The 25,423-nt window shown below is 42.5% G+C and overlaps 1 protein-coding gene and 1 long non-coding RNA gene across 5 annotated transcripts in view; one reads left to right on the forward strand and one right to left on the reverse strand.

Moving 5' to 3' along the window:
* Nucleotides 1–25,423, forward strand: part of LOC132210893 (uncharacterized) — a 297,035-nt gene that overhangs the window by 107,047 nt on the left and 164,565 nt on the right. The gene's annotated exons all lie outside the window — the stretch shown is intronic.
* LOC125462404 (uncharacterized) overlaps nt 1–25,423 on the reverse strand; it is a 347,507-nt gene that overhangs the window by 78,378 nt on the left and 243,706 nt on the right. The window contains exons 45-56 of the mRNA XM_059653886.1: nt 24,781–25,131; nt 19,594–19,725; nt 19,132–19,281; nt 15,344–15,460; nt 13,683–13,893; nt 11,775–11,941; nt 10,091–10,203; nt 8,513–8,591; nt 7,223–7,360; nt 6,250–6,412; nt 5,627–5,748; nt 59–199 (exon numbers count right to left, since the gene is read on the reverse strand). Of these exons, the coding sequence (XP_059509869.1) occupies nt 59–199; nt 5,627–5,748; nt 6,250–6,412; nt 7,223–7,360; nt 8,513–8,591; nt 10,091–10,203; nt 11,775–11,941; nt 13,683–13,893; nt 15,344–15,460; nt 19,132–19,281; nt 19,594–19,725; nt 24,781–25,131 (1,884 nt within the window). The remainder of the gene's footprint in view (nt 1–58; nt 200–5,626; nt 5,749–6,249; nt 6,413–7,222; nt 7,361–8,512; nt 8,592–10,090; nt 10,204–11,774; nt 11,942–13,682; nt 13,894–15,343; nt 15,461–19,131; nt 19,282–19,593; nt 19,726–24,780; nt 25,132–25,423) is intronic.

Below are 25,423 nucleotides of genomic sequence, written 5' to 3' on the forward strand. Positions count from 1 at the left end.
GAATAAATTATACATAAGACAATTGATAACTCTCCCCCCTCTGGTTCACTATTCCAACCTTTTGATTGTATTTATGTTCTTTTCTTTCAGAAAGACACTGTAGTTCAAACTTCTTCAAAGAAAGTTTGAATGGATGCTGGAGGTGGACTCCACTGTCCAGTCGGTCTTTATCCAAATTCAGAGAAGCTAGTAGAACCACCTATTCCAAGGAAAAATATTTTTAATTAAAAAGCTCCATTAAGTATTACTGTTCTGATACCAAAGCACATTTTCACTTCTGAGACAGTAAGAACTGCCAATGCTGGAGAATCTGAGATAACACGGTGTAGAGCTGGATGAACACAGCAGGCCAAGCAGCATCAGAGGAGCAGGAAAGCTGACGTTTCGGGCCTAGACCCTTCTTCCTTCCTGCTCCTCTGATGCTGCTTGGCCTGCTGTGTTCATCCAGCTCTACACCTTGTTATCTCACATTTTCACTTCTGTTCTCATCTGATTTACACTCTCATCCAAAGGCACAGTTACCGCTTAATTTTCTTTTTCATTTCTTGAATGGGATTAAACACGGAAGTAGAATTTGACATGGTAAATGCCAGGCAGCAGCTGGGAAATAACTTCCAAACTTCTACTGGGTCGGGTTGTACTTTCCATCAAAACCACTGAGTTGGGCAAGTGCTGGCCGAGAGACGTAACTGGTCTTTCCCAGTAGCTGGCACAGAACTGTTTGATACAATTCCCAATTTTATTTTGGAAGACTGAGGGATTAGGCTCTGGATTGCATTACATGAGTGAGTGGTGGAGGCAGGTTCATTGTGACCAGTGAAAGGGAACTGGATGAGCAAAAGGTAATGGTAATGTCGCCATAGTCTCACTGAACCATAGCACTGCACCCACATGTGAGAGAGAGACAGAGATGGCTAGTAACCGGAGGGTCACCATGCCTCAGGTGAGGGGAGGGCTTAAGAAGGAGGGTCCCTCATGGTGACCTCAGCTAGTGCAGGATTGAACCCAAGCCGTTGGCATCACTCTGTATTGTCAACCAGCTGTCCAGCCAACTGAGCTAAGCACCTGAAGAGAGAAAGTTTGTGATGCTGTTGGGAGGTAGGGGAAGTTGAGCTGGATTTTCCTGTTCTAACACACACAGTGACCTATGATAACACAGTGTAGAGCTGGATGAACACAGCAGGCCAAGCTGCATCAGACGAGCAGGAAAGCTGACATTTCGGGTCTGGACCCTTCTTTAGAAAAAGGTGGGAGGGAAAGGGGGTTCTGAAATAAATAGAGAGAGGGGGAGGCGACGATAGAGGGTGGATAGAAGAGCAGATAGGTGGAGAGAAGACGGACAGGTCAAGGGGGTGGGGTTGAAGCCTGTACAGGTGAGTGTAGGGAGGGAGTTGGGATGTGCGTTGGCCAGTGAAGGGGGAGCGGATAGGTGGGAGGGAAGATGCACAGGTCAAGGAGGCAGGGACAAAAGGGGCTGATCTTGGGATGAGGTTGGGGGTGGGGAGATCTTCAAGCTTGTAAAGTCCACATCAAGACCATTGGGTTGTAGGCTCCCAAGGTGGAATATGAGGTGCTGTTCCTCCAGTTTCTGGGTGGCATCGTTGTGGCACTGGAGGAGACCCAGGATGGACATGTCATCCAAGGAGTGGGAGGGGGGCTTGAAGTGGTTCATGACTGGGAGGTGTCGTCGTTGTCACGAACTGGGCATAGGTGTTCCACAAAGTGATCTCCAAGCCTCCGCTTGGTTTCCCTGATGTCGAGGAGGCCACAATGGGTACAGCGGATACAGTATACCACATTAGTAGATGTGCAGGTGAACATCTGCTTGATGTGGAAGGGGCCTTCTTGGGGCCTGGGATGGGGGTGAGGGGGAAGGTGTAGGGGCAGGTGTAGTACTTCCTGCTGTTGCAGGGAAAAGTGCCAGATGTGATGGGGCTAGTGGGGAGTGTGGAGCAGACAAGGGAGTCGCGGAGAGAGCAGTCCCTCCAGAAGAGCTAAGGAGGGAAAAATATCCTTCGTAGTGAGGTCAGGTTGCAGGTGGTGGAAGTCGCGGAGAATGATGCATTGAACCCGGAGGTTGGTAGGGAGAAATGTGAGGACAAGGGGGATTCTGACTTTGTTGTTATTGCGGGGAGGGGGTGTGTGAGCTGGGTGCGAGAAATGCAAGAGATGCAGTCAAGGGTGTTTATCCTAGGCTTTACTAATAAATCAGAAGTCATCCAACACAAGTTTATAGTCCAACAGGTTTATTTGGCATCACAAGGCTTTGGAGTGCTACTCCTTCTACTAATAGACGCGTAGACTACAAGAGCCAGGAGATTATATGGAACTTCTAAAGACATTATTTCAACCTTTGCTAGTGTACTGAGTCCGATCGCCAGCAACACACTTTAGGGAAGATGTGAAGACATTGGAGGGAGTGTAGATAAGAGTCACAAGAGTGGTTTTAGAATTGAGGATCTTCATCTACAAAGACAATTTGGAGTAGTTGGGACTATTTCTCTTGGAGGAGAAGGCTTGGAAGAGATTTGATAGAGATATTTACGATCAAGAGGAGTCTGGATAGAGTAGACAGGGGAAGCCTTCCCTCTTGGAAAACAATCGGGGGAACAGATTGAAATTAATTGGTAAATGAAGCAAAAGTTACACCATGAAAAACTTTTCTCATTCAATGAGTGGTTAGTGTCTGGAATTTACAACCTGAGAGTGTGGTGGAGGTAGTTTGAACTGAGGCCTTCAGAAAGGAATTCGATGTTTATCTAAAGGTGAAAAATGTGCAGGGTTACAGGAAGAAGGCAGGAGAATGGCAGTAAGTGAGCTGCTCATTCAAAGAACCAGTCCAGATGTAATGGGCTGAATGGCTGCTTTCTGCGCTTAACAATACTGTGACTATATGATGTTCTGCTGAAGTGCATTAGATAGATTTAATTTTGGTTGACCGAACCCAAATCCAAGATTTGAGCCCTCATACCTCACACCGATGACTTTCAGAGCCAAGGGATAAGGGGTGGGTAGGAGCCTGCACATTGACATTGTGATATTCGCAGCTCCATTTCAGAAGTGGGCATTTCAGACATTCTACAACATTCTGTCGGCTTGGCCCAGTTTGGGAATGTGATGTGATTTAAGCCAGCTCAGAGATAGCATGAACAAAGGAAGAACTGTGAATGGGAGGGGCATAGATGAAAATTTGAGCAAGGCAGATAGTAAGGGATTGGGAAACTAACTTTCATCCCCAGGAATTATAAATTCTGGGGAAACTCAGCAGGCTTGGGAGCATCTGTGGAGGAGAAACAGAGTTAATGTTTCAAATCCAAAATGACTCATCTGCGGAACTGATTTAACCTCAGAACTGACTGATGTCATAGAGTCATGGGAACAGCACGGAAACAGACCCTCTGGCCCAGATCATCCGTGCCAACCAAGTTTCCTAAATTGAACTAGTCCCATTTGCCTGCGCTTAGAATCACAGAATGCCGACTGTATGGAACCAGGCCATTTGGCCCATTGAGTCCACACCAACCCTCTGAAGGGCATCCCACACAGACACTGTGTATCCCTGTAACCATGCTTATCCCATGCCCTATCCATCTAGCTTGCATGTCCCTGGACACTGTGGGAAATTTGCCACAACCTGCATATCTTTGGACTGTGGGAAGAAACCAGACCACCACACAGACATGGGGAGAATGTGCAAAACTCCACACATTCGCCTGAAGTTGGAATCAAACACAGATCCCTGGTCCTGTGAGGCTAACTACTGAGCCACCCTACCACCCCATTCTAACACCGACCTTGCATTCTCCTTGTGTGGCTGTGCAAGGACTACAGTAAGGGAGGAAATATAAAACTGTGCATAGAACCAGGGAGGGAGGTGAAGAAAGGAAGGAACCACAGGAAGTGTACAGTGAAAGAGAGTGAGAAGCAAGAGAAAATAAAACCAGAAGAGAAACATGGGGACCAAGAGAAGTAGAAATAAAGGAAAAGACAGATAACTTTTGGGAAAGGTCACAAGGGTCAGGCTCTTCTTGTATGACTTGAGTTTAAAGAAAATATGAGATATGGGATTCAGATCAAGAAGTGTCAGAGGTTGGGAATCCCGCAGTGACTAATTCATCTCTTGACTCGTTAAAGCCTGCCCACAATACACAAGGCAAAAGTCAGGAATGTGACGGAATAGTCCCCACTTGCACGGATGAATGCAGCTTCAACAACACTCAGAAGCTTGGCACCATTCAGGGCAAAACAGCCTGTTTCATTAGCATAATATCTATAACTTTCAAAATTCACTCTCTTCACCACTGGTGCAGAGATGTGAACTATCTACAAGAATACTCTGCAGGATCTCATCAAGGGTTTCCTCTGTAAACATCACAACCTGTACTATAGAATTCTTACAGTGTGGAGAGCGGTTGTTTGGCTCCTTGAGTCTGCACCAACCCTCCAATGAGCATCACACCCAAACCTAGCTCCCCTCCCTTATCTCTGTAGCCCCATGTTTGCCATGGCTAATCCACCTAGCATGCACATTCCTGAGCACTATGGGACAATTTAGCATGGCCAATCCACCTAACCTGCACACCTTTGGCTACGGGAGGACACCCATGCAGACGCATGGAGAATGTGCAAATTCCGCACAGTCACTCGTGGGTGGCATCGAACCTGTGTCGCTGGTGCTGTAATGCAAATACTGAGCCACTGTGCTGCCCATATGGCATGGTGTGGCTACCTGAACCAAATAGACTGTAGCCGTTCAAGAAGACAAATTGCCACCATCTTCACAAGGGCAATTAGGGGTGGGGAATAAATGCTGGCCTAATCTGCAATGCTCACATACCATGAACAAATAAATAAATACTAAATTTTTATTTTACATTTCTGGGAATACATTCCTGACAAACAAAACACCTGATCACCTTTTGTCCTAAATGCAGGGGTAATGAGCGTATTTAACCCCACACTCACCAGTCCACCAGAGTGAGCACCAGTCAGGCACTATATGCTGCCCAGTGGGCTTCCCAGCCTATCAGGTGTTTGGACACTGAAGTGCCTGAAGCTGCCTGTCAATCAGAGGCTGACAGCTATGGGAAGGTGGAGAGAGAGGCTCAGGCCATGAAAAGCTAGACAGAGGCGAGTGATTTTTCAGTGCTGGTGGCGGGGGGGGGTGGTTTGCTGAACTGGGAGGCAAGGGTAAGGATTTGGCTTTCAACAGCCAATGTCTGTTACCCTGAGCGCCCCCCCGATTGGGAAAAATGTCAGACCCTCACCCACCAACTAATGCCCTTGGCAGATCACCCTGTTAGGAAAGCAGCCATGTCTCCACACTGCCAGCAAGGACCTTGATTGTCCCAAGGACATCTCCCCAGCTCCAGAAATGTGATTGCTGAAGAGGCAGGAAGGGGACAGTATCTATGCTGGACACTGTGGGAAATTTACCACAACCTGCATATCTTTGGACTGTGGGAAGAAGCCAGAGCACCACATGGACATGGGGAGAGGTGCTTCTTTGACCTTCCCACCAGCCACTATGAGGGAGGGCAAAGTCAAGCCTTTTGTATCTTTTGAGTCACTGTTTCCATCTCATCATCATCAGTCACAATAAAGCATGTGTATTTAGCAAACTAACCTGATCTTTGTTGTTCCAGTTAATTACAACATCATCCTGGTGACTGAGGAGAGAATGAGACAGGCTCATTCTGAGCTGCGATTGATGAGGCAATGGGATAGCAAACGGGTGGAGAAAGCTCACTACAAAAACAATGACTTTGTTAGGAATGCAGCATATAATTAAATTGTTTTGTCAAATAAAAACAGAGATCTTCTGAGATAATGACCAAATAGAATCTCTATAGCGCAGAAACAGGCCATTTGGCCCATCGAGTCCACACTAACCCTCCCAATGGCATCCCACCCAGAACCATATCCTTACTGTATCCCTGTGACCGTCTACTTCCCACAGCTAACCCACCTAGCCTGCACATTTCTGGACACTGTGGGCAATTTAGCACAGCCAATTCACCTAACCTGCACATCTTTGGACTGTGGGAAGAAACTGGAGGACCTGGTGGAAACCCAAGCAGACAGAGGGAAAATGTGCAAACTCCACACAGACAGTCACAGGGTGGACCCGGGTCCCTGGTGCTGTGAGGCTGCAGTGCCAGCCACTGAGCCACCATGCCGTCCCTAGGCTGGAAGATTAAACACACAATTTTACGTTATATTCTCTACGTTTCTCCAATCTGATTTTACCATGGGTTTCATGACGCCCAAATATCTTTGGGAAGGGTCCACTGTAGTTCCCGAAAAATCTCAGTTCTTTGTCCTCCCATGTGGAATTGTGACTGAGCTTGTAGGTTCGGCCAATCCTTTGATAAACTGTGTTACAGACCAATTGTTTAGGAATTATTTTCAACTGTAAAAAGGGAAAACAAAAGAAAACAGCTAATTGGAAAATGATTTTGGATCTACAATCATTGGAAAGAAATGCTCATAGTCCATAATAAAGAGCAGAGCTGTTATCAAAGAACAAAAGTCTTGGCTTCGATTAAGAGGAGAAAGTTAGGTAACACAGACCATCTGTTCACGTTAATATTGTAAAGCTGCTCCCAATGGATCTGAAATTTCCTGGAAAGGGACAGATTTCATATTTTATGATAACGGGAAAGGAATAGCTTGCAAACAGTGTGCTAAAAATTGTAGCATGAAGATATACAGCAGAGATAGCATATACGCATATGTACAGGGTAGCAGGAGGGCATATATATTCAGAAATTGATCTACTCAGTTACAAAGAAACACCAGACTGCATATCTCAATATCTTTTGCAAAGCCAGTTAACCATAGAAATCTGCCAATCCCAGTTGTGGAGTTAGCATTGTGCAGACTGACACATCCACAACAGAGATTGCCTTGTGTTACTACAAGGCTTGTGCATCTCAATAATTCTACCTCCATCTCCAATGAATTTCATTGGTACTAACATCAGGGAGAGATGGAAACTGACTGCCATCAGTCTATCTCCGGATTTTCACCACCATACACCATTAACATCTACCCGTTGTGTGGAGCTTTGCTATTTAGAAAAGTAACATGGACAATCGGGTAATGACAGTTGTGTGGCTCTTAGTCGAAAATGGAGAAATTATTCATGTAGAAATGAAATCAGCATCATGCTAATTAAATGAACACAAGAAAAACATGCTGAACCAAATGATGGGCAGACCTGTGTGAACGTGTGGGTCATCTCCAATACTTCACCATAACTGGAATTACCAATAGTTACAATGGTGAAAGCATCCAGTTTCTTTCCATCCAACATGGCATTCAGAGTTCCTTTGATCATATTCTCAGTGTAATTAGTCTACAAAAATAGATGTCAATATCAGTAATGAAAGCATTCAATTGTATTGTTTTATAAATAATATACAATAAAGCACATAGGCTACTTTATATATATGTATAGTGTATAAAGCAGATGAATACTTGCACAGCATAAATCCTCATTATAATGCTTAGCCAGATAAAGTTGTGCTTGCAATTTCTTCAATTTATCAAAATCCTAGAGGCTGTAATTATCACCTTAGTGAGCTGCTTTTGCTGTCTGATTGTAGAAGATAACTTACAACATCCTGCCTGAAATTAATGGCAATGTACAGAAAGCAATATCTTTGTCCTTTCTGTGAGTATGAAATGTCTCTTCCTGAATTTGTGATGGTGACAGATGTGAGGGAACGAGGGTAAAACAAAAGAAATAGTTACGAGAAATAGCACAGTGACCCAGAATAGTTCATTCTCCTCTAACATGGATGGAAATATTGATAAGATTGCAATGTGGTCTCATTCTCTTATGCTCTGAAATCTCTCAAGAGGAATCAGAAAGAATGAGAACAGAACAATGCCAGGAATTAAAGATAACACTTAAACAATGTATGCAGAAGTGGTAGGCAACGATTCTTGTGGGAATGGTCAAGAAACTTGAAAGTTCTTAGAGGGCCATTTGACTGGATATGATATCACTGCCAGTGTGTAGAATACATATTCCATTTTGGCTGTGGTCCAATACTTTCTGTTGCAGTTCGAGACTACCAGCTGCCATCAACATAGCTCTCTGCTTTGTGGCTTGCTCAAGTCTGAGAAAAGCGCTATGGTGAATTTGATCAATTAATAAGTAACAGAAATACATTCTTAAGGTTTCTCAGCATGTTATGCCTGATATGTTGGGGGTTGGGAAGAGGATGTTTGCAGTTTGGGCAGAGATTCAGTTGCTGAAGATGTCATTGCACCCGTCCGACTGATTTTCCACTCAAAGAGATCAAAGAAAACTCAGCCGAGGGGGGTGGTGGGGGGGGGGGTGTAATGAGCAGCTGGTATTCAATCCCTGCTGCCTTCCTGAGCCCAAACTGAAAATGCCACTTGCCACCCCCAACTCCACACTTTTAAACTAGCTAAAATTTGACTCTTGGAACATTTTTACGCTATTTAATTTTCATAACTTCAAACAGTAGATGTTTACTTTGGTTGAGATTTCTACTGCTTGGGGAAGGCTCTGGAGAGTAGGGATATTCTGCAAAGCGATGAACTGCAACTCCTTACTACAAAGGAAAGAAGAAAAACAAAACGTCAGTTATCCAAATGAGAACACTTTAAAAGTGAATGAGGACAGTAAGACTTCACAGCTACTGAAGAAAAATCTCTCATCTCAATGTAATAATACTAGCAGATATAGCACCGTAGCAGCAAAGTGGTTAACGCTGCAGTCTCACAACACCAGGGTCCTGGGTTCCATTCCAGCCTCAGGCAACTGTCTGTGTGGAGTTTGCACATTCTCCCCGTGTCTGCGTGGGTTTCCTCCGGGTGCTCCGGTTTCCTCCCACAGTCCAAAGATGTGCAAGTTAGGTGGATTAGCCATGGGAAATAGAGTTACAGGGATAGAGTAGGTGCGTGGGTCTGCTTGGTATGGTTTTCAGAGGATGGGTGGGGACTGATGGGCCTAATGGCCTACTTCCACACTGGAGGAATTCTACAATAATCAGAGGATCGTAACACCAAATTTTGGCATTGAAAAACAACCCACGGATCATGAGCTTAGCATTCTGCCAGGAGAAGGTTCATGAAAATGAATTTAAGAAATCCGCGCCCAGCTAGCACCATAAAATAACAATAAAACAGCTGCTGGACTAAATTGTTCCACTAATATTCCGGGGGGAAAGGTGGAATCCACCCCTGTCTGGTTTGGAATGACTGCAGACACCCCCTCAGGATAACTAAAGATCCTGAACAAATCACATATCACTTATGTTACCTGCATCCATCCCCTCCAAAAAAATACCAAAAAGAGGCAAGTGGTTTATCCTCAGATACATTTTCCAGCCCTTTTTAGGAAAATTTTAATAGTATGTAAGAGAATCATTGGGTGGTTATGAGCATAATAAGTATGGACATGACAATGTGATCATGATGTATATTATAATGTAACACTGAGAACAGCAGTCATGTGCGATATACTGTGAAGAAAGGATGAAATGGTCTGTGTTAACGGGAGATGTATGCAGATACATATCAGTATAATGCACGACAATGTAAACGGAAAAGGTTGCAGAAACCTACCGGAATCTGACAGCAGTCACTTATAGATGACACGAAAGCCCTGCAGGCTACACACTACCAGCACAGACAAGGATAACCATTTCTCCAATGTACAGGATTGAACTCCAAGCCCTGGGCCTCACGACAGCATCCCATGGATACAGTACAGAAGGAGGCTATTTGACCCACTGAGTTTATTGTCCCTCTGCAAACACTACTTAACTACTCCCTTGTTTATTTTCCTCTATTTTTCCCTTCAGCAAATTCATTCCCTTCAGGTATTTGTCTTTATCCCTTTTGAAAACGTGGTTCTAATTTTATTGCGTTGTTCTGTTAATCATAGTGAGCGGAAATGACCCTTGGAGTTTAAACAAAGGCATGTTTTCAATCACTGGACATTTGTTAAATGGATGATTTTAAACGTAAATAACATTGGTTAATTACACGAAAAGGTTTTGTTTATTTATATGTGATTCATTGATCTCCTTTACATTCTTCTCCTTACTTGTAATGTTGGTTTATTCCCTCCACATGCAATATCACGTTGGCAGCTGGTTCATATGTCAGCTTCAATGATGCATCCACAGCAGTGTCTTTCAGCATACCATTGCAAACAGCCTGATGGCAACAACAACAGAGATACAATGTTGGGCATAGAGGATTGGACAGTTTCTAAATTGTTAATTGGGCAATGCTGAACCCTATCAAACTGAGGGAAGCAGACAATTTTATAACACATCATTTCTACAGCTGGACAATTCACTACTTTATAGAACTGCTTAGATAATAGGCAGTTGACCCTAGGCCAACATACAGATGTTACAAAGTACAGAGAATTCAGAGTTAACGTTTTGGGTCCAGTGAACCTTCTTCACACCCTCCACTGTACCCAAAATGTTACCTCTGCTTTCTCTCCACAGATGTTGCCAGGCCTGCTGAGTTTTTCCAACAATTTCTGCTTTTATTTTTGATTTTCAACATTCGCAGTTCTTTGGGTTTTTTTGTACAGATACTATACCTGCTTTCTAATAGCTTTTAGCAGCTTATCCTGGCTCTTTGCTCTTTCTCATCCATTAGAAGTTACTGTTCTGTTAATATTAAACTCTAAAACATTAAGACATGTTAATCTGCATAACCTGGAAACAGTTTGCTACACCTTTTATCAGTCAGCATTCCTGAAATCTCAGGGTTTCTGCTGGCTAGCGTCTCTGTGAAATTTTGGGGACACTGCGGTTTCTGGGAGGTTCCTCAATTTAAAACAAAAACTCTTGTCCTTACTCAAGTATCTTTTTTCAAACCATTCACTGGGATGTGGGCATCGGTGGCTGGGCCAGCATTTATTGCCTGCCCCAAGTTGTCCTTGAGAAAGTGGAAAGAGCCAACTAACTGAATTGTTGCAGTCCATTTGCTGTAGGTTGCCCCAAACTGATATTAATTCCAGTTTTTTGACCGAGCAATACCGAAGGAACAGTAATATATTTCCAAAACAGGATGCTGAATGGCTTGGAAGGGTGCTCCCATGCATCTGCTGCCCTTGTCTTTCTGGATGGAAACGGTCATGGGTTTGGAAGGTACTTTCTGAGCAGCCTTGCTGGATTTCTGCAGTCCATCTTGTAGATGGTATGTACTGCTGCTACCGAGCATCAGTGACAATGGGACTGAATGTTTATGAATGTGGTGCAAAATAAGAGGGCTGCTATGCCCTGGATGGTTTCAAGCTGTTGGAGCTGCACCCACCCAGACAAATGGGAAATATTCTATTATACTCTTAAGTTGTCAGACAGGCTTTAAGGAGTTGGGTGGTGAGTTACTTGCTGCAGGATTCCCACTTCTGGCCTGACCTTGTAGGCACCGTATTTACACGGTGAGGCCAGTTCAGTTTCTGGTCGATGTTGATAGGGCTGAGAAAAAGTCCCCTATTCATAGGCAGATAGCAACTAGTATTTCCAGCTGTTGACAACAATTATTATTACTGGCACCCGCCTTCCCAAAGCAAGTCAGGTGCTCTCCCAATGACCTGGCAATCCACAGTGATTCAGGCAACATAACCCTGGCTTAATTCTCAAGATTGCACCTCAAATCTGCAGAGGGCACTGCCTCTTTGATTTTGATTTATGAAAACCACTTTACGAATATAAATTATTAACAACAAAAAAAGAATGCGCAGGGAGATATTCCCCGTCAATTACCTTGATGCTGAAAGGTACACCAAGCTGCTTGATGAAGGGGATCCGATGCTGAATTTCCACTTTAAATTCAGCAACAATTGCCAGTTCAAACTGTCTGGGTGCATCGAAACTTAACTTCATATTCTTGGCATCACATTGAACGTCAAACACTGCACTCACTTTGGCATCTGCGAATCAAAGGGGTGACACAAAACGACGTAAACTGGCAGCACTGTGGATTTTATTCACTCAAGCCTCAAACGAATTATTGAAAATAATTATTCATATAAAAACCTGCTATTCTGGCAGAGCTGTTAACTCATGTAAAATAAATAGTTAATGCTGATGTTATAATAACAAAGAGAACTGTTGTACAATTAGATCTAAATATTTGGTCAATGGTCATTTCTGAGCTTCTACTAACACGGTATATTACAGGGAGCTACAGCAAGGGGAATGAAAGTTTAAGTTCAAGGTTATGATGCTCTGAGAGACTGTGTTTTGAATTAGTTTTGGTGGCAGTCATTTATCTATGTTCGCTTTGATCTATTTCTAAATCAGTATGGAAACAAATTATCAAATCAGATTTTGGAGAAGTTCAGGCATTTCCAAATAGCCAAATCCTGCAAATCCAAAGATGTGCAGATTAGGGTGGATTGACTCATGCTAAATTACCTGTAGTGTGCAGGGATGTGCAGGCTAGGTGGGTTAGCTGAGGGAAATACAGGGTTACAGGGATAGGGTAGGATTTTGTTTTGGGTGGGACGGTCTTTGGAGGGTCAGTGTGTACTCAATGGGCCCAATAGCCTGCTTCCAAACTGCAAGGATTCTACAATTCCATGAGTTCCATGAGAGATGTTAATTGGTTGAGAGCTGAAGCAACTGTATTTAAGTAGCCGAGACCTGACTTTAACACAGTGTTTAATGACCAACATAACATAGAACATAGAACATAGAACAGTACAGCACAGAACAGGCCCTTCAGCCCATAATGTTGTGCCGACCAAAGGGAGCATGTTGGTGTTACTCATTCCTCTAGCAATACATTTTAGAAACAAGCTGGCTGGAAATGGGTTACAGATCTTGAACATATTTATAATGCTCTGACTCACCCAAGAATGGAGGTTGAACTTCACTCTTTTGCCTCAATACACAAGCAAAACAACTCTTTTCACTCTATTTTGGTAGATGTGATAGCAATAAATCAAATCAAATCAAGGATCCCAAACCCAACATCAGTAGAGTTCTTGCAACTTCATCATAGTCGCATCTCCAGACCATTCAATGGCCTCTCTGAATGACAACCATAACTCATGACTTATTGGGATCCATTTTGTGATATGGGGCCAAATCCAATAGAAATTAGACCAAACTAATTCTGTGATAACATTTTATACGGGATGGGCAGAAAGATTTTTGCGAACTGTTCTGGACTAACTTGTTCCTCACTGAGATGCTGATGTCTAACAGCCTCAGTGTACCACATCCACGATGGAAACAGAATAAAGTGCAATATTAACACCAAATAAGGAGGAATTTTAAAAACAATAATGGCGACCCAAAAAACATAGCGAAGATCTTTGAAGAAAAGAAACTTCCTGAATAAAACATGAACAACCAACAATTGTAGCCATTGCTTTTAAAATTCACCTGATGACATGACTGGGGACAAAGCCAGTAAAATGGGCAAATGAGACATACTGGTTTGACTTGTCTGGTTGACCTCAAAATGGAGCTCCATTATAACCAGTTCGTTCATTTCTCCCTCTGCAGCGATCTTCCTGACACTGCTTGAAAATCTGTTACTTTCTATGACATTCTATTCCAATTCCAACTTGATACAATGAGTAAGGTGGTTTCAAACGTGTTAGTCATTTTACTTAAAATGAGGCTACATTGCCACTGGTTTGTCACACATGTAAACCTTACCAGTTCTTTGTGCAATTAACAAAAGCACAATCTCCTTTGGATATCCAGCAGTCGCTAAGCTTTCGCTGTTGTGATTGTTCCTGATGATAAATTTAAAATGTTCTTCGTTTGAGTAGGTGTTGAATGCATATGCAATGGACTTCTCACCATCCACAATGATTCGAACTGATCCCTCGAGATTAGGAGCATGTCCCTGGATATCTGCATTTACCTGAAATGAAAGAAAATGTACGCATTTCCTCCTTTGCCTCCATATTTTACACTGCTTAGGGATAAATACTAAGAGAGTGGCAGGTGCCTGCTCACTATTCTCTTCCTTGGCTGACCTTAAACCACAATGAATAGGTACATGTCAGTGACACTGGTGGACCTATCCTCATTTTCTACCACCTGCCCTCCACAATTGTTGAACAGTGAACAATCGGAAGGTCTTGAGTTCAAATCCCAAGCTATTGTTCACTGGGAATATTAGACGCAGAATTAAGAAACAGTTCCCCTTGGTAGCTCATATTGGTAAGAAGAATGCCTCAACTTTGCTGGAGCACATTTCCTGAGCAGTGAGAGACATTACGCAGCCGAAGGTAGAAATCAGACAGGATGCAGTTACAGCAGGACTCCATTCCATTCGAAATCCCTGAAGTGGCGGCAGGGATGGTTCTTGTATCTGCAATCCACAGTTAGGAATGAGGAGAAATTTCTTTCCCCAGGCAGCAGTGAACCTGTGGAATTCGGTGTGCCATGGAGTGGTTTAGGACGAAACATTGAATGTTTTTTCAATAAGGAGTTAGATATATCTCTTAGGGCTGAAGGGGTGAAGGTCATGAGGAGAAAGTGGGACAAGGTACTCAGTTGGATGGTAAATTACAATCAAGACTCAAAGGGCTGAATAGCCTACTCCTGCTCCTATTTCCCATGTTTCTATGTTGAATAGTGCTCAGTAAGTCTCTTGCTCAACATCTCCTGTCCTCAAATGTATTGTATTACTTTAGGCATATAGTACAGCAAAGTTGTCCTCAGGATTAGTGCAGATCAATTTATTTCACACACAGTTGAGCACAAAGTTTTAAGGAAACCAACTTTTATCCAAGAAGACCAAGCTTCGCCTCACCCTGGGTTCGGTGTCAAATCATGGGAAAGGAATATATTGTAACAATACAGTCATACAGCTATACAGCACGGAAACAGGCCCTTCAGTCCGACTCGTCTATGCCGACCAGATATCCTAAATTAACCTAGTCCCATTTGCCAGCATTTGGCCTACATCCCTCTAAACCCTTCCTATTCATATACTCATCTAGATGCCTTTTAAATGTTGTAATTGTACCAGCCTCCACCACTTCCTCTGGCAGCTCATTCCACACTCGCTCCACCCTCTGTGTGAAAAAGTTGCCCCTCAGGTCCGTTTTAAATCTCTCCCCTCTCACTTTAAACCTTAAAAAAGATAAACATTTAATTTTCCTCCTTTTCCCTCAGTGTTGACATTTATTTGTGTAAAAGTTTAAGACCGGGCAAAAGCACACAGTTTGTCAGAGTTGTACGTGGATGTATTTTTGAGAAATGTATTTCACCATAAAATGGATATCTTTTGGATTACTGGTTAAACGTTCAAAAGTATAAGAAATTACAGTGTGCTATAATTTTACAAATGGAAAGTTTCTTACCTGTATATCAGTGTTTTTATCTACGAATAGGATCTTCAGCATCTCAATATTATGAGTAAGTTTATAGTTCAAGGAGATATGCTGTGGCTTGTGAATGAAAGTCATTTCTCCAATGACCTAATTGAAATGTAATGATAATCTCAGTGGATTTATCACAGATTTTCCTGTAGATATACATTCAGCAATTTGTTAGTACACAGAGCGCATGTAGACCATTAGACGCAAGATCAGAAGAAGGCTACTTGGCCAACTAAGTCTGCTCCACCATTAAATGAAATCCTAGCTAATCTGATAATCCTTAACTCCACTTTCCTACCTGTTCCCCATAGCCCCTAATTTCCTTACAGATTAGAAATCTGCCCATCTCAGCCTTGTATATCCTTGAAGACCCAGCATCCACAACACTCTGTGGTAAAGAAGACCACAAGACCACAAACAGGCCACTTTCGCAGAAAAAATTCCACCTCATGTCGGCCTTAAATGGGTGACTTCATATTTTGAGAGTATGTCTCCTGGTCCTGAATTCTCCCACAAGCGAGACAACCTTTCTGCATCTACCCTGTCAAACCCACAAGAATCTTTTATGCTTAAATGAGGTTGCCTGTCATTCTGCTAAACTCCAGTCTACTCAACCTCTCCTCCGAGGATGATCCGTCCACTCCTGGGATCGGCCAAATAAATCATCACTAGAAAGATCTTCTTGTCACTGCAGTACTGGGAATGATTGTACTGGAGGAGGTGCAAAGAAGATTCACCAGGATTTTTCCTGCAATGGAGCATTTCAGCTAGGAAGAGAGGCTGGGTAAGCGCAGGCTGTTTCCCTTAGGAGAAAAGGTTGAAAGGGACCAGATAGAAGTGCATATGATAATGAGGCGCATGGAGACGGTGAATAGAAAGCAGCTGTAGCCCTCAGTTGAAGGTTAAAAAAAGGGCATAATTTTAAAAAGTGAAAGACATAAGTCTTTAGAGGGGATTTTAGGAAAAGCATTTTCCCCTGGCATGGCGGGGGTCTGGAATGTACTGCCCAGGGTGATAGTTGAGACAGGAAATCTCACAAACTTTAGAAATACTTGGATGATCACTTGAAGTGTCATGACACTCAAGGAGTTTTGGGTCGAGAAGTGGGCTGAGTGTACATAGTATATTTTTGGCACTATAGACATGATAGGCCAAAGGGCCTCTTCTGTACTGTACGATTCTATGGACTGACTCCAATTCCAGTGTATATTGAAGGAGACTAAACACTTCACAGCCCTGCAGCTGTGTTATGTACGTTACAGTTCTTTATACAATTTGATTGATGATTTATGCTTGGAAGTGAGAGGGACCAGTTACACATTGCAAGAATATGGTACAAATGCCATAAATAGATAGAATCACAGGAGGTCACAGGTTAGCCATGATCTCATAGAAGAGCAGAGCAGGCCGGAGAGAGTCCTCCTGATTCATTATGTATGCCAATTTCTGAAGTTTCTCGCTGTTTTATTAATGTCCTGCTGCCAACAATTGTGTCTGAAACAATGCCACAATTGTCAATCATTATCAAATACAAAGAGCAAAGAACAAAGAAAATTACAGCACAGGAACGGGCCCTTCGGCCCTCCAAGCCTGCGCCGATCGAGATCCTCTGCCTAAACCTGTCACCTATTTTCTAATGGTCTGTATCCCTTTGCTCTCTGCCCATCCAGATACATCTTAAAAGACACTATCGTGTCTGCGTCTACCACCTCCGCTGGCAACGCGTTCCAGGCACTCACCTCCCTCTGCGTAAAGGACTTCCCACACATATCTCCCATAAACTTTCCTCCTCTCACTTTGAACTAATGACCCCTAGTAATTGAGACCCCACTCTGGGAAAAAGTTTCTTGCTATCCACCTTATCTATACCCCTCATGATTTTGAAGGTCACATGTTTCCTGGCACAGGAATTTAAAAGTACAAGATCCTTGCATGCATTCTACTATCTTTGTTTACTTGACAAATCCCACAGAAAACTCCAACCACCCATCAATCCAATCCTTGCGAGTCTCCCTTGGCCTATTAACTTCAAAATCCACATTGCTGCCTAGAAATTCCTCCACAGCCATATGCCTATTTTTAATCTTTGTCAGGTCTTCACCCTTGCTCACACACAAACTGGGAGCAGCAGTAGGACTGTAGCTGATGTTCTTGTGACACCAACTCCACATTCTTGCTTCCCGCCTTGTCAGTTGACCGTCTAACTCTGCGTTAAAAATATTCAATGACCCTACCTCTACCTTGCTGGGGAAGAGAGTTCCACAGACACATGGCCATCTAACAGCTAAAAAACAAAGCATTCTCATTTCCAATTTAAGTGGAAGATGCCTTTATTAGTTCTAAGGGTCTTCTAGTCTTGTCTCTGCTACTTTCTCTGCTCCGTCCTCTAGACCACTGTTGGTAAAGCCTTCAATCATCTTGTTTCCATTTGAGTACGCTGTCACTAAGGCTGCTGTGTCTTACTTCCTTCTACCATATCCTCAGGAACCTGCTGCAAAATTTATAGTTTCCTCCAGTCCTTCAGTGATTCCTGTAATTCCTTGTGTGTGCTACAAAGTGTGAAGCATTTGGAATGTTTCTCTATGGTAAAGTAACCATTTACATGTAAACGTTTATAATGATAATCGGATTGAGCTAAAGGACCCGGGTCAATTTGGTAAGGAGGGATGGTGAGAGATATTAGGAGATCTGTGACTGATCATGTGATTCATTTGCAGAGTGATGGGGGGAACAGAGAGAAAATACCATTTGGTAGATCTGAGCTTGTTCTACTAAAACATATCTCTTCAAATCATGACACTTAACTGCATTCTGAATGTTCCTCAAGAATACTGCCTCTGCTATCTTCCTACGTGGACTATTTTAAGCATTTATCACTCCATGAGTACACCAACTGTTCCTAAAGCATGTTCTAAATTTACTTTGTTGCAAGTTGTTGCTCATGGTCTCTTGAACTTTTTTTTGAAAATTATATTTGAAGAGATCATTTAACTTACGCTCCAACCAATGCACCAAATTAATGAAGAAGGAATATACTGGTGCTATATGAATCATTGCATAGTTTAAAAATGTAATTAAAATTAAAGAAGTACTTCAACCACACCTCTTAAAAAATACACAATGGAATGCTGGCAATCCAATAAACAGAAATTCACTGACTTTTTTAAATCAATCTTTTATAGGACATGGGCATCACTAGCAGGGCTAGTCATTATTATCCATGAACTAAGTAATTATATAATAATTCAATAATCACCCATTAAGTGAGTGGCTTGTTAGACCATTGAGGCCAGTCCAGAGTTAGCTACATTGCTCTGGGTCTGGAGTCCTATGTAGGCCAGACCTGGTAAGAATGGCAGATTTCCTCCCCTTGAGGACGTTAGTGAATCAGATGAGCTTTTTCAATAATCATTGATTACTCTCATAGTCGTTATTACTAAGATTGGATTTCAATGCCTGATTTAATGTAATTTATATTTCTCCAGATAGCATTTTAGAATTTGAATCCATGTCCCCAGTGCAATTGCCTGGGCCCCTGGATTACTAGATCAGTGACATTGTGGTAATGTCACCATAATTCCCCAGCATTCTAATGAGATATTACGACAAAGCAAAATAACATGAAATTATATTTTGTTCTTAACTAGACAAGATTTGGAATGGAGATGGCGATGGTTTTACAGCTGTGTAAATCTGGTTTCCCTGCTCTAATCTTTTTATCTGTCCAACTCCAGTTCAAAGCAAGAGTTTGCAGTATCTTTCTAATTTACCTGCTTGCCATCGACAATAAATCGGATGGACCGCCTGTACGTATCACCCTCTTTCTCAGCTGTTAAAGCGACAACTGTGTTTCCTGGAATTCCAAGCCGTGAGGCACCATCAATGGTGTGAAACAATGAGGCATTAATCTCGTGCTTATTCTTAAAACAAAAGTGTCAAAATTACAATTGATAATTGCAGACTTTGGTATTCTCTATTGACTCTGTGGAAGTTCAAGGAGTTAAGCCTTAACATGTTGAGTGGATAGAAATTCTCAAATCGGCATGTTTTACGTGGCTCTGTGCAACTAACTTTTGGAAATTTACTACCTTTTACTTAACGTGCAATATAACGCATAACATATAAATTCCCACTATCCTGACCAGTTATGTGTGTTTTTTTCGGTCTCTTGTATCCATTCCATTGTGGTTTAAATAAATCAGGTGTCAACAAGGGAAATCCAATGTACTTACAGCACCAGCTTTCAGAGTGAGCAAACCTTCTAGTTTAGTCTGATCAATGTTGATCTGTAGTTGTGAGTCAAAGTTAACTCCATTTATCACAATATAACCTGATCCATCAATTTTCAGCGGTACTCCTAGATCCTGTATTGGGGTAAATTAAATAGTTACTTTTATAAAAAAGAACAATAATATCTTTGAACTAAAAGAGCTGCTTACAACAGACTAAAAGCTCAAAAAGTGATTTCACTTGGCAGATCTTGGCAGAGCCACTAAATTGACAATAGTGGCCCACAGTACATCTTACGTTCAACACAAGTTTCTTATCATTTACAAATTGGTTAACTCACAGAGAAAAGATAAACTCACTGTGTCAGAAACAAATCTACATGGCACTCAGTGTGACCTTCATGCAGGTCTCAGCGTTATAGACATGCTGTCCACAGTGAGACAAATTCAGGAATAATGCCTCGAGCAGAACTTCATTTTCATAAATGTGATATGAGAAAAATCTGTCCCACTGTAGGTGGTTCAGGTCCAGAATGCACTGCCTGGTAGTATGGAGGAGGCAGAGTCAGTGTAAGAGGGCATTAGATGATGGTTTGAAAAGAAATAGCATGCAGGGTTATGGGGAAAGAGCATGCAGGGTTAGCAGTAAGTCATTTGGAGAGCTGGTGCAGATACAATGGGCCATATGAACTCTATCTGCTCTATAATTATTCTGCAGTTATTGACTTTTCAAGGAATTTTGACACTGTCACTGTTCTCTGAACAATCCTGGAGTGGCAGTTAGCTAGGATTATACAGCTGCTCCATGCTGGAATGAAGTGCCAGATCTTGTTGAGAAGAGTGAAGCAGGGCTGCAGTCTAGCACCATTCCAGTGTGCTCTTCATCCCACCTTCACATTCAGCTGACCTACCCTGGCTGGAAGAATCCTTTATTCTCTATTCATTCATGGGATGAGGGCTTCACTGACTCGGCAGCTTTTATTGCCCATCTCTAATTGCCCAGTGGGCAGTTCAGAGTCAACCACATTGCTGTGGGTCTGGAGTCACATGTAGGACTGACCAGATAAGGATGGCAGCTTCCTTCCCTAGTGGAAATTGGTGAACCAGATGGGTTTTTCCTGACAATCAACAAATGCATTCATGATCATCATTAGATTCTTACTTCCAGATTTTTTAAATTGAATTCAATATCTGCTGTGGTTGGATTCGAACCTCAGTCCCCAGAATGTTACTTGGGTCTCTGGACTAACAGTTCCGAGATAATACCACTTGGCCATTGGCTCCCTTTTAAGCAGCTCTTATTTAAGGAGAGCCCTGACTTGTAGACCATTTGTCACTTTTAAAACATTTTAATGTTAACCTCTTTTTGTCACACAATGTCCCACTGCAGCGTCTGTCCAACAAATGACAACCAATCGTCTGTATCTGACTCTATGCACCTAGATTGAAGCTACATAACCAGCTCTGTGCTCACCATCAATGAGTCTGTGCGTCCACCAAATTCTTTGACCTCACAGGACAACCTTTACCACCATCAATACATCAAAAAAGATAGCTTAATGCTGACATTGATCTGCAATCAGAAATGCAAGGTTTTAAAGCTTCGTTCTGTTTACAGGGTGTCAGCATCACTGGATAGGCCAGCATATATCGCACATCATTAATTACCCAGAAGAAGATGGTGGTGATGAGTCAATGTCTTGCACATAGGCTGTAAGAACACTCACAGTGCAGTTACAGGGAAGGTTCAGGAGACACAGTTCAAGATTGAATGGAGTGTGGCTGAAGGAGAACTTGCAGGTGGTAGTGTTCCCATGTATCTGCTGCTGTTGTCCTTCTAGATGGAAGTGGTTGTCAGTGTGGAAGGAACTGCTTGAGAGCCTCGGTATTATTTTTGCAGTGCACCTTGTAGATAGTACACACTACTGCTCCTGAGTGTCAGTCATGGAGGGAGTGAATGTTTGTGGATGTGGTGCCAATCAAGCGGCAGCTTTGTCCTGGATGGTGTCAAGCTTCTTGAGTGTTATTGGAGCTGTATCTGTCCAGGCAAGTGGGAGTATTCCCATCACACTCCTGACATGTATCTTGTAGATCTGGACAGACTCTGGGGAGTCAGAAGGTGAGGTACTTGCTGCAGTATTCCTAGCTTTTGACCAGCTCTTGTAGCATAGCATTTATATGCCCGGGACAGTTTAATTTCCAGCTGATGACGATGGATGAACAGACTAATTGACGGGGAGCACAGATCTGGTTATGCTGTGTGGATGTAAGTAGTCAGAAATTGTTACAATATTGGTCCTTGTATATTACGATATAGCTAGATGCTGCTTTGTGACATTATTCATGGCTAGCAATGAGATATTAACACGGAATCTTTGTAGTAAAAGCTGTACAGTTTATTTCTGGTCAATGGTACCCCCCAGGATATTGACATTGAGAGATTCAGAGATGATAATGCCATTGAATGTGAAGGGAAGATAGCTCAGCTACCTTGTTGGATCTGATAACAACCTAGTGCTCGTGTAGCACATACGTCACTTATAAAACCCTACACATTATCTAGGTCTTGCTGCATATGGACATGGACTGCTTCAACTTCTGACAACTCATAAATGGTGCTGAACATTGGACAATCATCAGCGAACATCCCCACTTCTGACCTTATGATGGAGGAATGATCACTCATAAAGCAGCTGAAGACGATTGCGCCTAGGACACTAGCCTGAGGAACTCCTGCACAGATATCCTGCAGCTGAGAATTCCAACTTCCAACAACCACAACCAAATTTCTTTGGACCAGGTGTGAATCCAGGAAGTGAACATTTGCCTCGAACTTGCATTGATTATTATAGCTTTGCTAAGCCTCCTTGATGGCACATTCTGCCAATGTTTTGAAATCAAGGGCAGTCATTACCTCATCTCCTTGGAACAGGAATATAATGAGGTTAGGAATCTGATAGCCCTGGTGGAATCAAATTAAACATTATTAAGAATGCGCTCCTTGACAGCCCTTCCATCATTTTGCTGATGGTTCTGAGTACACTGATGGCAGGGGTTATGTGAATTTGATTTATTATGTTTTCTGTAAATTGGGCATATATGGGAAATTTTTCAATAACATTAGCACCAGTGTTGTGATGCCAGTGTTGTATTAGAACTACTTGGTGAAGAATACAGTTAGTCTTTATGATGAGTTAGGCCCATTGATATTGTTGTGTGTCATGCCTTCAGTTGCTTCTTGATATTATATAAAGTAATCAAATTGATTTAAGATTGGCATATGGATCTCACATGGATGCCATGAAGGATCATCCATGTTTCTTCTGCAGGACTGTGGAGCTTATATCTGATCCGTTGATTGTGGGATCACACTACTGTATCAATCACTTGTTACTTATGCTGTTTGGCATCAAGTAGTCCTGTTTAGTAACTTGAACTGTGCTGGCACCTCATTTTTATGTATGCCTGTTACTGTCCCTGGTATTCCGTCCTGCATTCCTCATTCAGGGTTGATCCCCTGGCTTGATGGTAATGGCGTGTAGGCCAAGTTACAGATTACGGCTGAATACAAGTCTTTTTCCACTGCTCATGACCCACATTGCTTCATTCATGTCCAGCTCTGACTGCTAGGTCTGTTCTTAGTCTCAATAAAAGCCAAAAGAACTGTGGATGCTGTAACTCAGGAACAAAAACAGAGGTTGCTGGAAAAGCTCAGATGCTGCCAGGCCTTGTGTACTTAGTTTACCTATTTAGCACTCATATTGAATGAATGCACCAGCACATCCTCAATGTGAAGATGGCATTTCACCTCTGCACTGGTTAGTCCACTACCACCACTGACAGGTGCATCTCAGGCAGGTAGATTGGTGAGGGTGATGCCTCTTAGAACATAGCACCATTCAGCACAAGAACAGGCCCTTCAGCCCACGATGACGCCAAACATGACGTCAAATTTAACTAATTCCCTTCTACCTGCCCTTGGTCCATATCCCTCAATTCCTTGCATTTCACATGCTTAGCTAATAGTTCCTTAAACACCCTTATTGTATCTGCCTCCACCACCTCTCCTGGCAGTGCATTCCAAGCTGCTAAAACAACCTGTGCAAAAAACTTGCCCCTCACATCTCCGTTGAACAATCCCACTCTCGCCTTAAATGCATGCCCCTCAGTTTTAGACATTTCAACTCTGAGAAAAAGATTCTGACTGTCAACCCATCCACGCATCTCATAATTTTATAGACTTCTAATCATGTCTCCCTTCAGCCTCTGCTGCTCCAGAGAAAACAACTCGAGTTTTTCTAGTATCTCCTTATAGCCCATACCCACTAATCCAGGCAGCATCCTGGTAAATCTCTTGTAGGTTGCCTTACCACCTACCACACGCCCACTCCAGCAGCTGTGCTTTTAGGAATCGACCAGCTTGATCATTGGTGGACATTGAAATCCCCTACCAGTGTACATTCTGCATCATTGAAACCCTCAGTATTTTGTCCAACTGTTGTTCAACATGGAGGAGTACTGATGCATTGACTGAGAGGTGAGGGCCATATATGGTAATGAGCAGGAAGTTTCCTTGTCCATGTTGTACCCAATGAGATTTCATGAGGTCTAGAAGTCTACGTCACAGACTTGCAGGACTTCATGTGGCTGGATACCATCATAGCACCATCCACCATGTGTCTGTGCAGTTGGTGGGATGGGACATACCCAGGAAACTGGTGGCAGTAGTGTCTGGGACATTGAATTGTACTTTACAGGCAATGAGAATGAAGCTGTCAAGAAATTGCTTGACTAGGCTGTGGGACAGTGCTCCCAATTATGGCACAAGCCCCCGTTGTTAGAGAGTGGGATGTTGCAGGGTTGAAAGGGCTGGTTTTGTGATTTTTGATGCTGTGGTAAATGCCAGTTGGTGTATTAAGATTTGATGCTATTGGACATTTCTGTACCAGTCTGATACAACGGATTAGTTTGCTTGGCCATTTCACAGCACAATTAATAGCCAACCACATCTCTTAGCATCTTTATCAGTCACACAGGTACAATATTTCAGCTATAACTGCAACATCTCACCCCACTGGTACTGTCAGAATTGTTTACCAACTATATGCAGTATCGTGTCAAATGCATTGAGGCATCCATAAATATTTCTCCGAAACCTAAAACAATAAGGTAACAATCATCTAAACATACCTGCAGCTTCTTACATTTGTTGTTTATCAAAAAGTTTAACTCTGTTTTATTTTTCATTTGAAGAGCTCCATTTGCCAGAAGATTACAAGTTCCAATCAATAAATCTAATTCAAACTCAGATTTTTGCTTTTTTTCTGCTGTAAATAAGAGTTTGTTGTTTGCTGGAATCCCCTTTAGCATTGGAAGTTGGTGCTGAAATATGACCTCTATATTAACTTTCGGATCACATTCTGAATTTATCTCCAGGAGAGCAGTGTGGTCTTCCAGCTGGATATTGGTTAGAAATTCTGCTTTACAATCTTCGATGTATATGGATCCATTACAATGTGACTGAGCTGGAATTTTAAAATTCTGAAATGAAAGAAACAATTTGGATCAATGCCTTACAAAGTTGCTATTTGTCCATAATATTTAACTGTGCTCAATTCTGATTTCCCAGCTTTAGGAAAGATGTTGTGAAACTTGAAAGGATTCAGAAAAGATTTCCAAGGACGTTGCTGGGGTTGGAGGATTTGAGCTATAGGGAAAGGCTGAATAGGCTGGGGCTATTTTCCCTGGAGCATCGGTGGCAGAGGGGTGACCTTATAGACATTTATGAGGGGCATGGATCGGGTGAACAGCCAAAGTCTTTCTCCAGTGTAAG

Source organism: Stegostoma tigrinum, chromosome 23 (genome assembly GCF_030684315.1).
Source record: "Stegostoma tigrinum isolate sSteTig4 chromosome 23, sSteTig4.hap1, whole genome shotgun sequence".
In the NCBI taxonomy this organism is placed as follows: domain Eukaryota; kingdom Metazoa; phylum Chordata; class Chondrichthyes; order Orectolobiformes; family Stegostomatidae; genus Stegostoma; species Stegostoma tigrinum.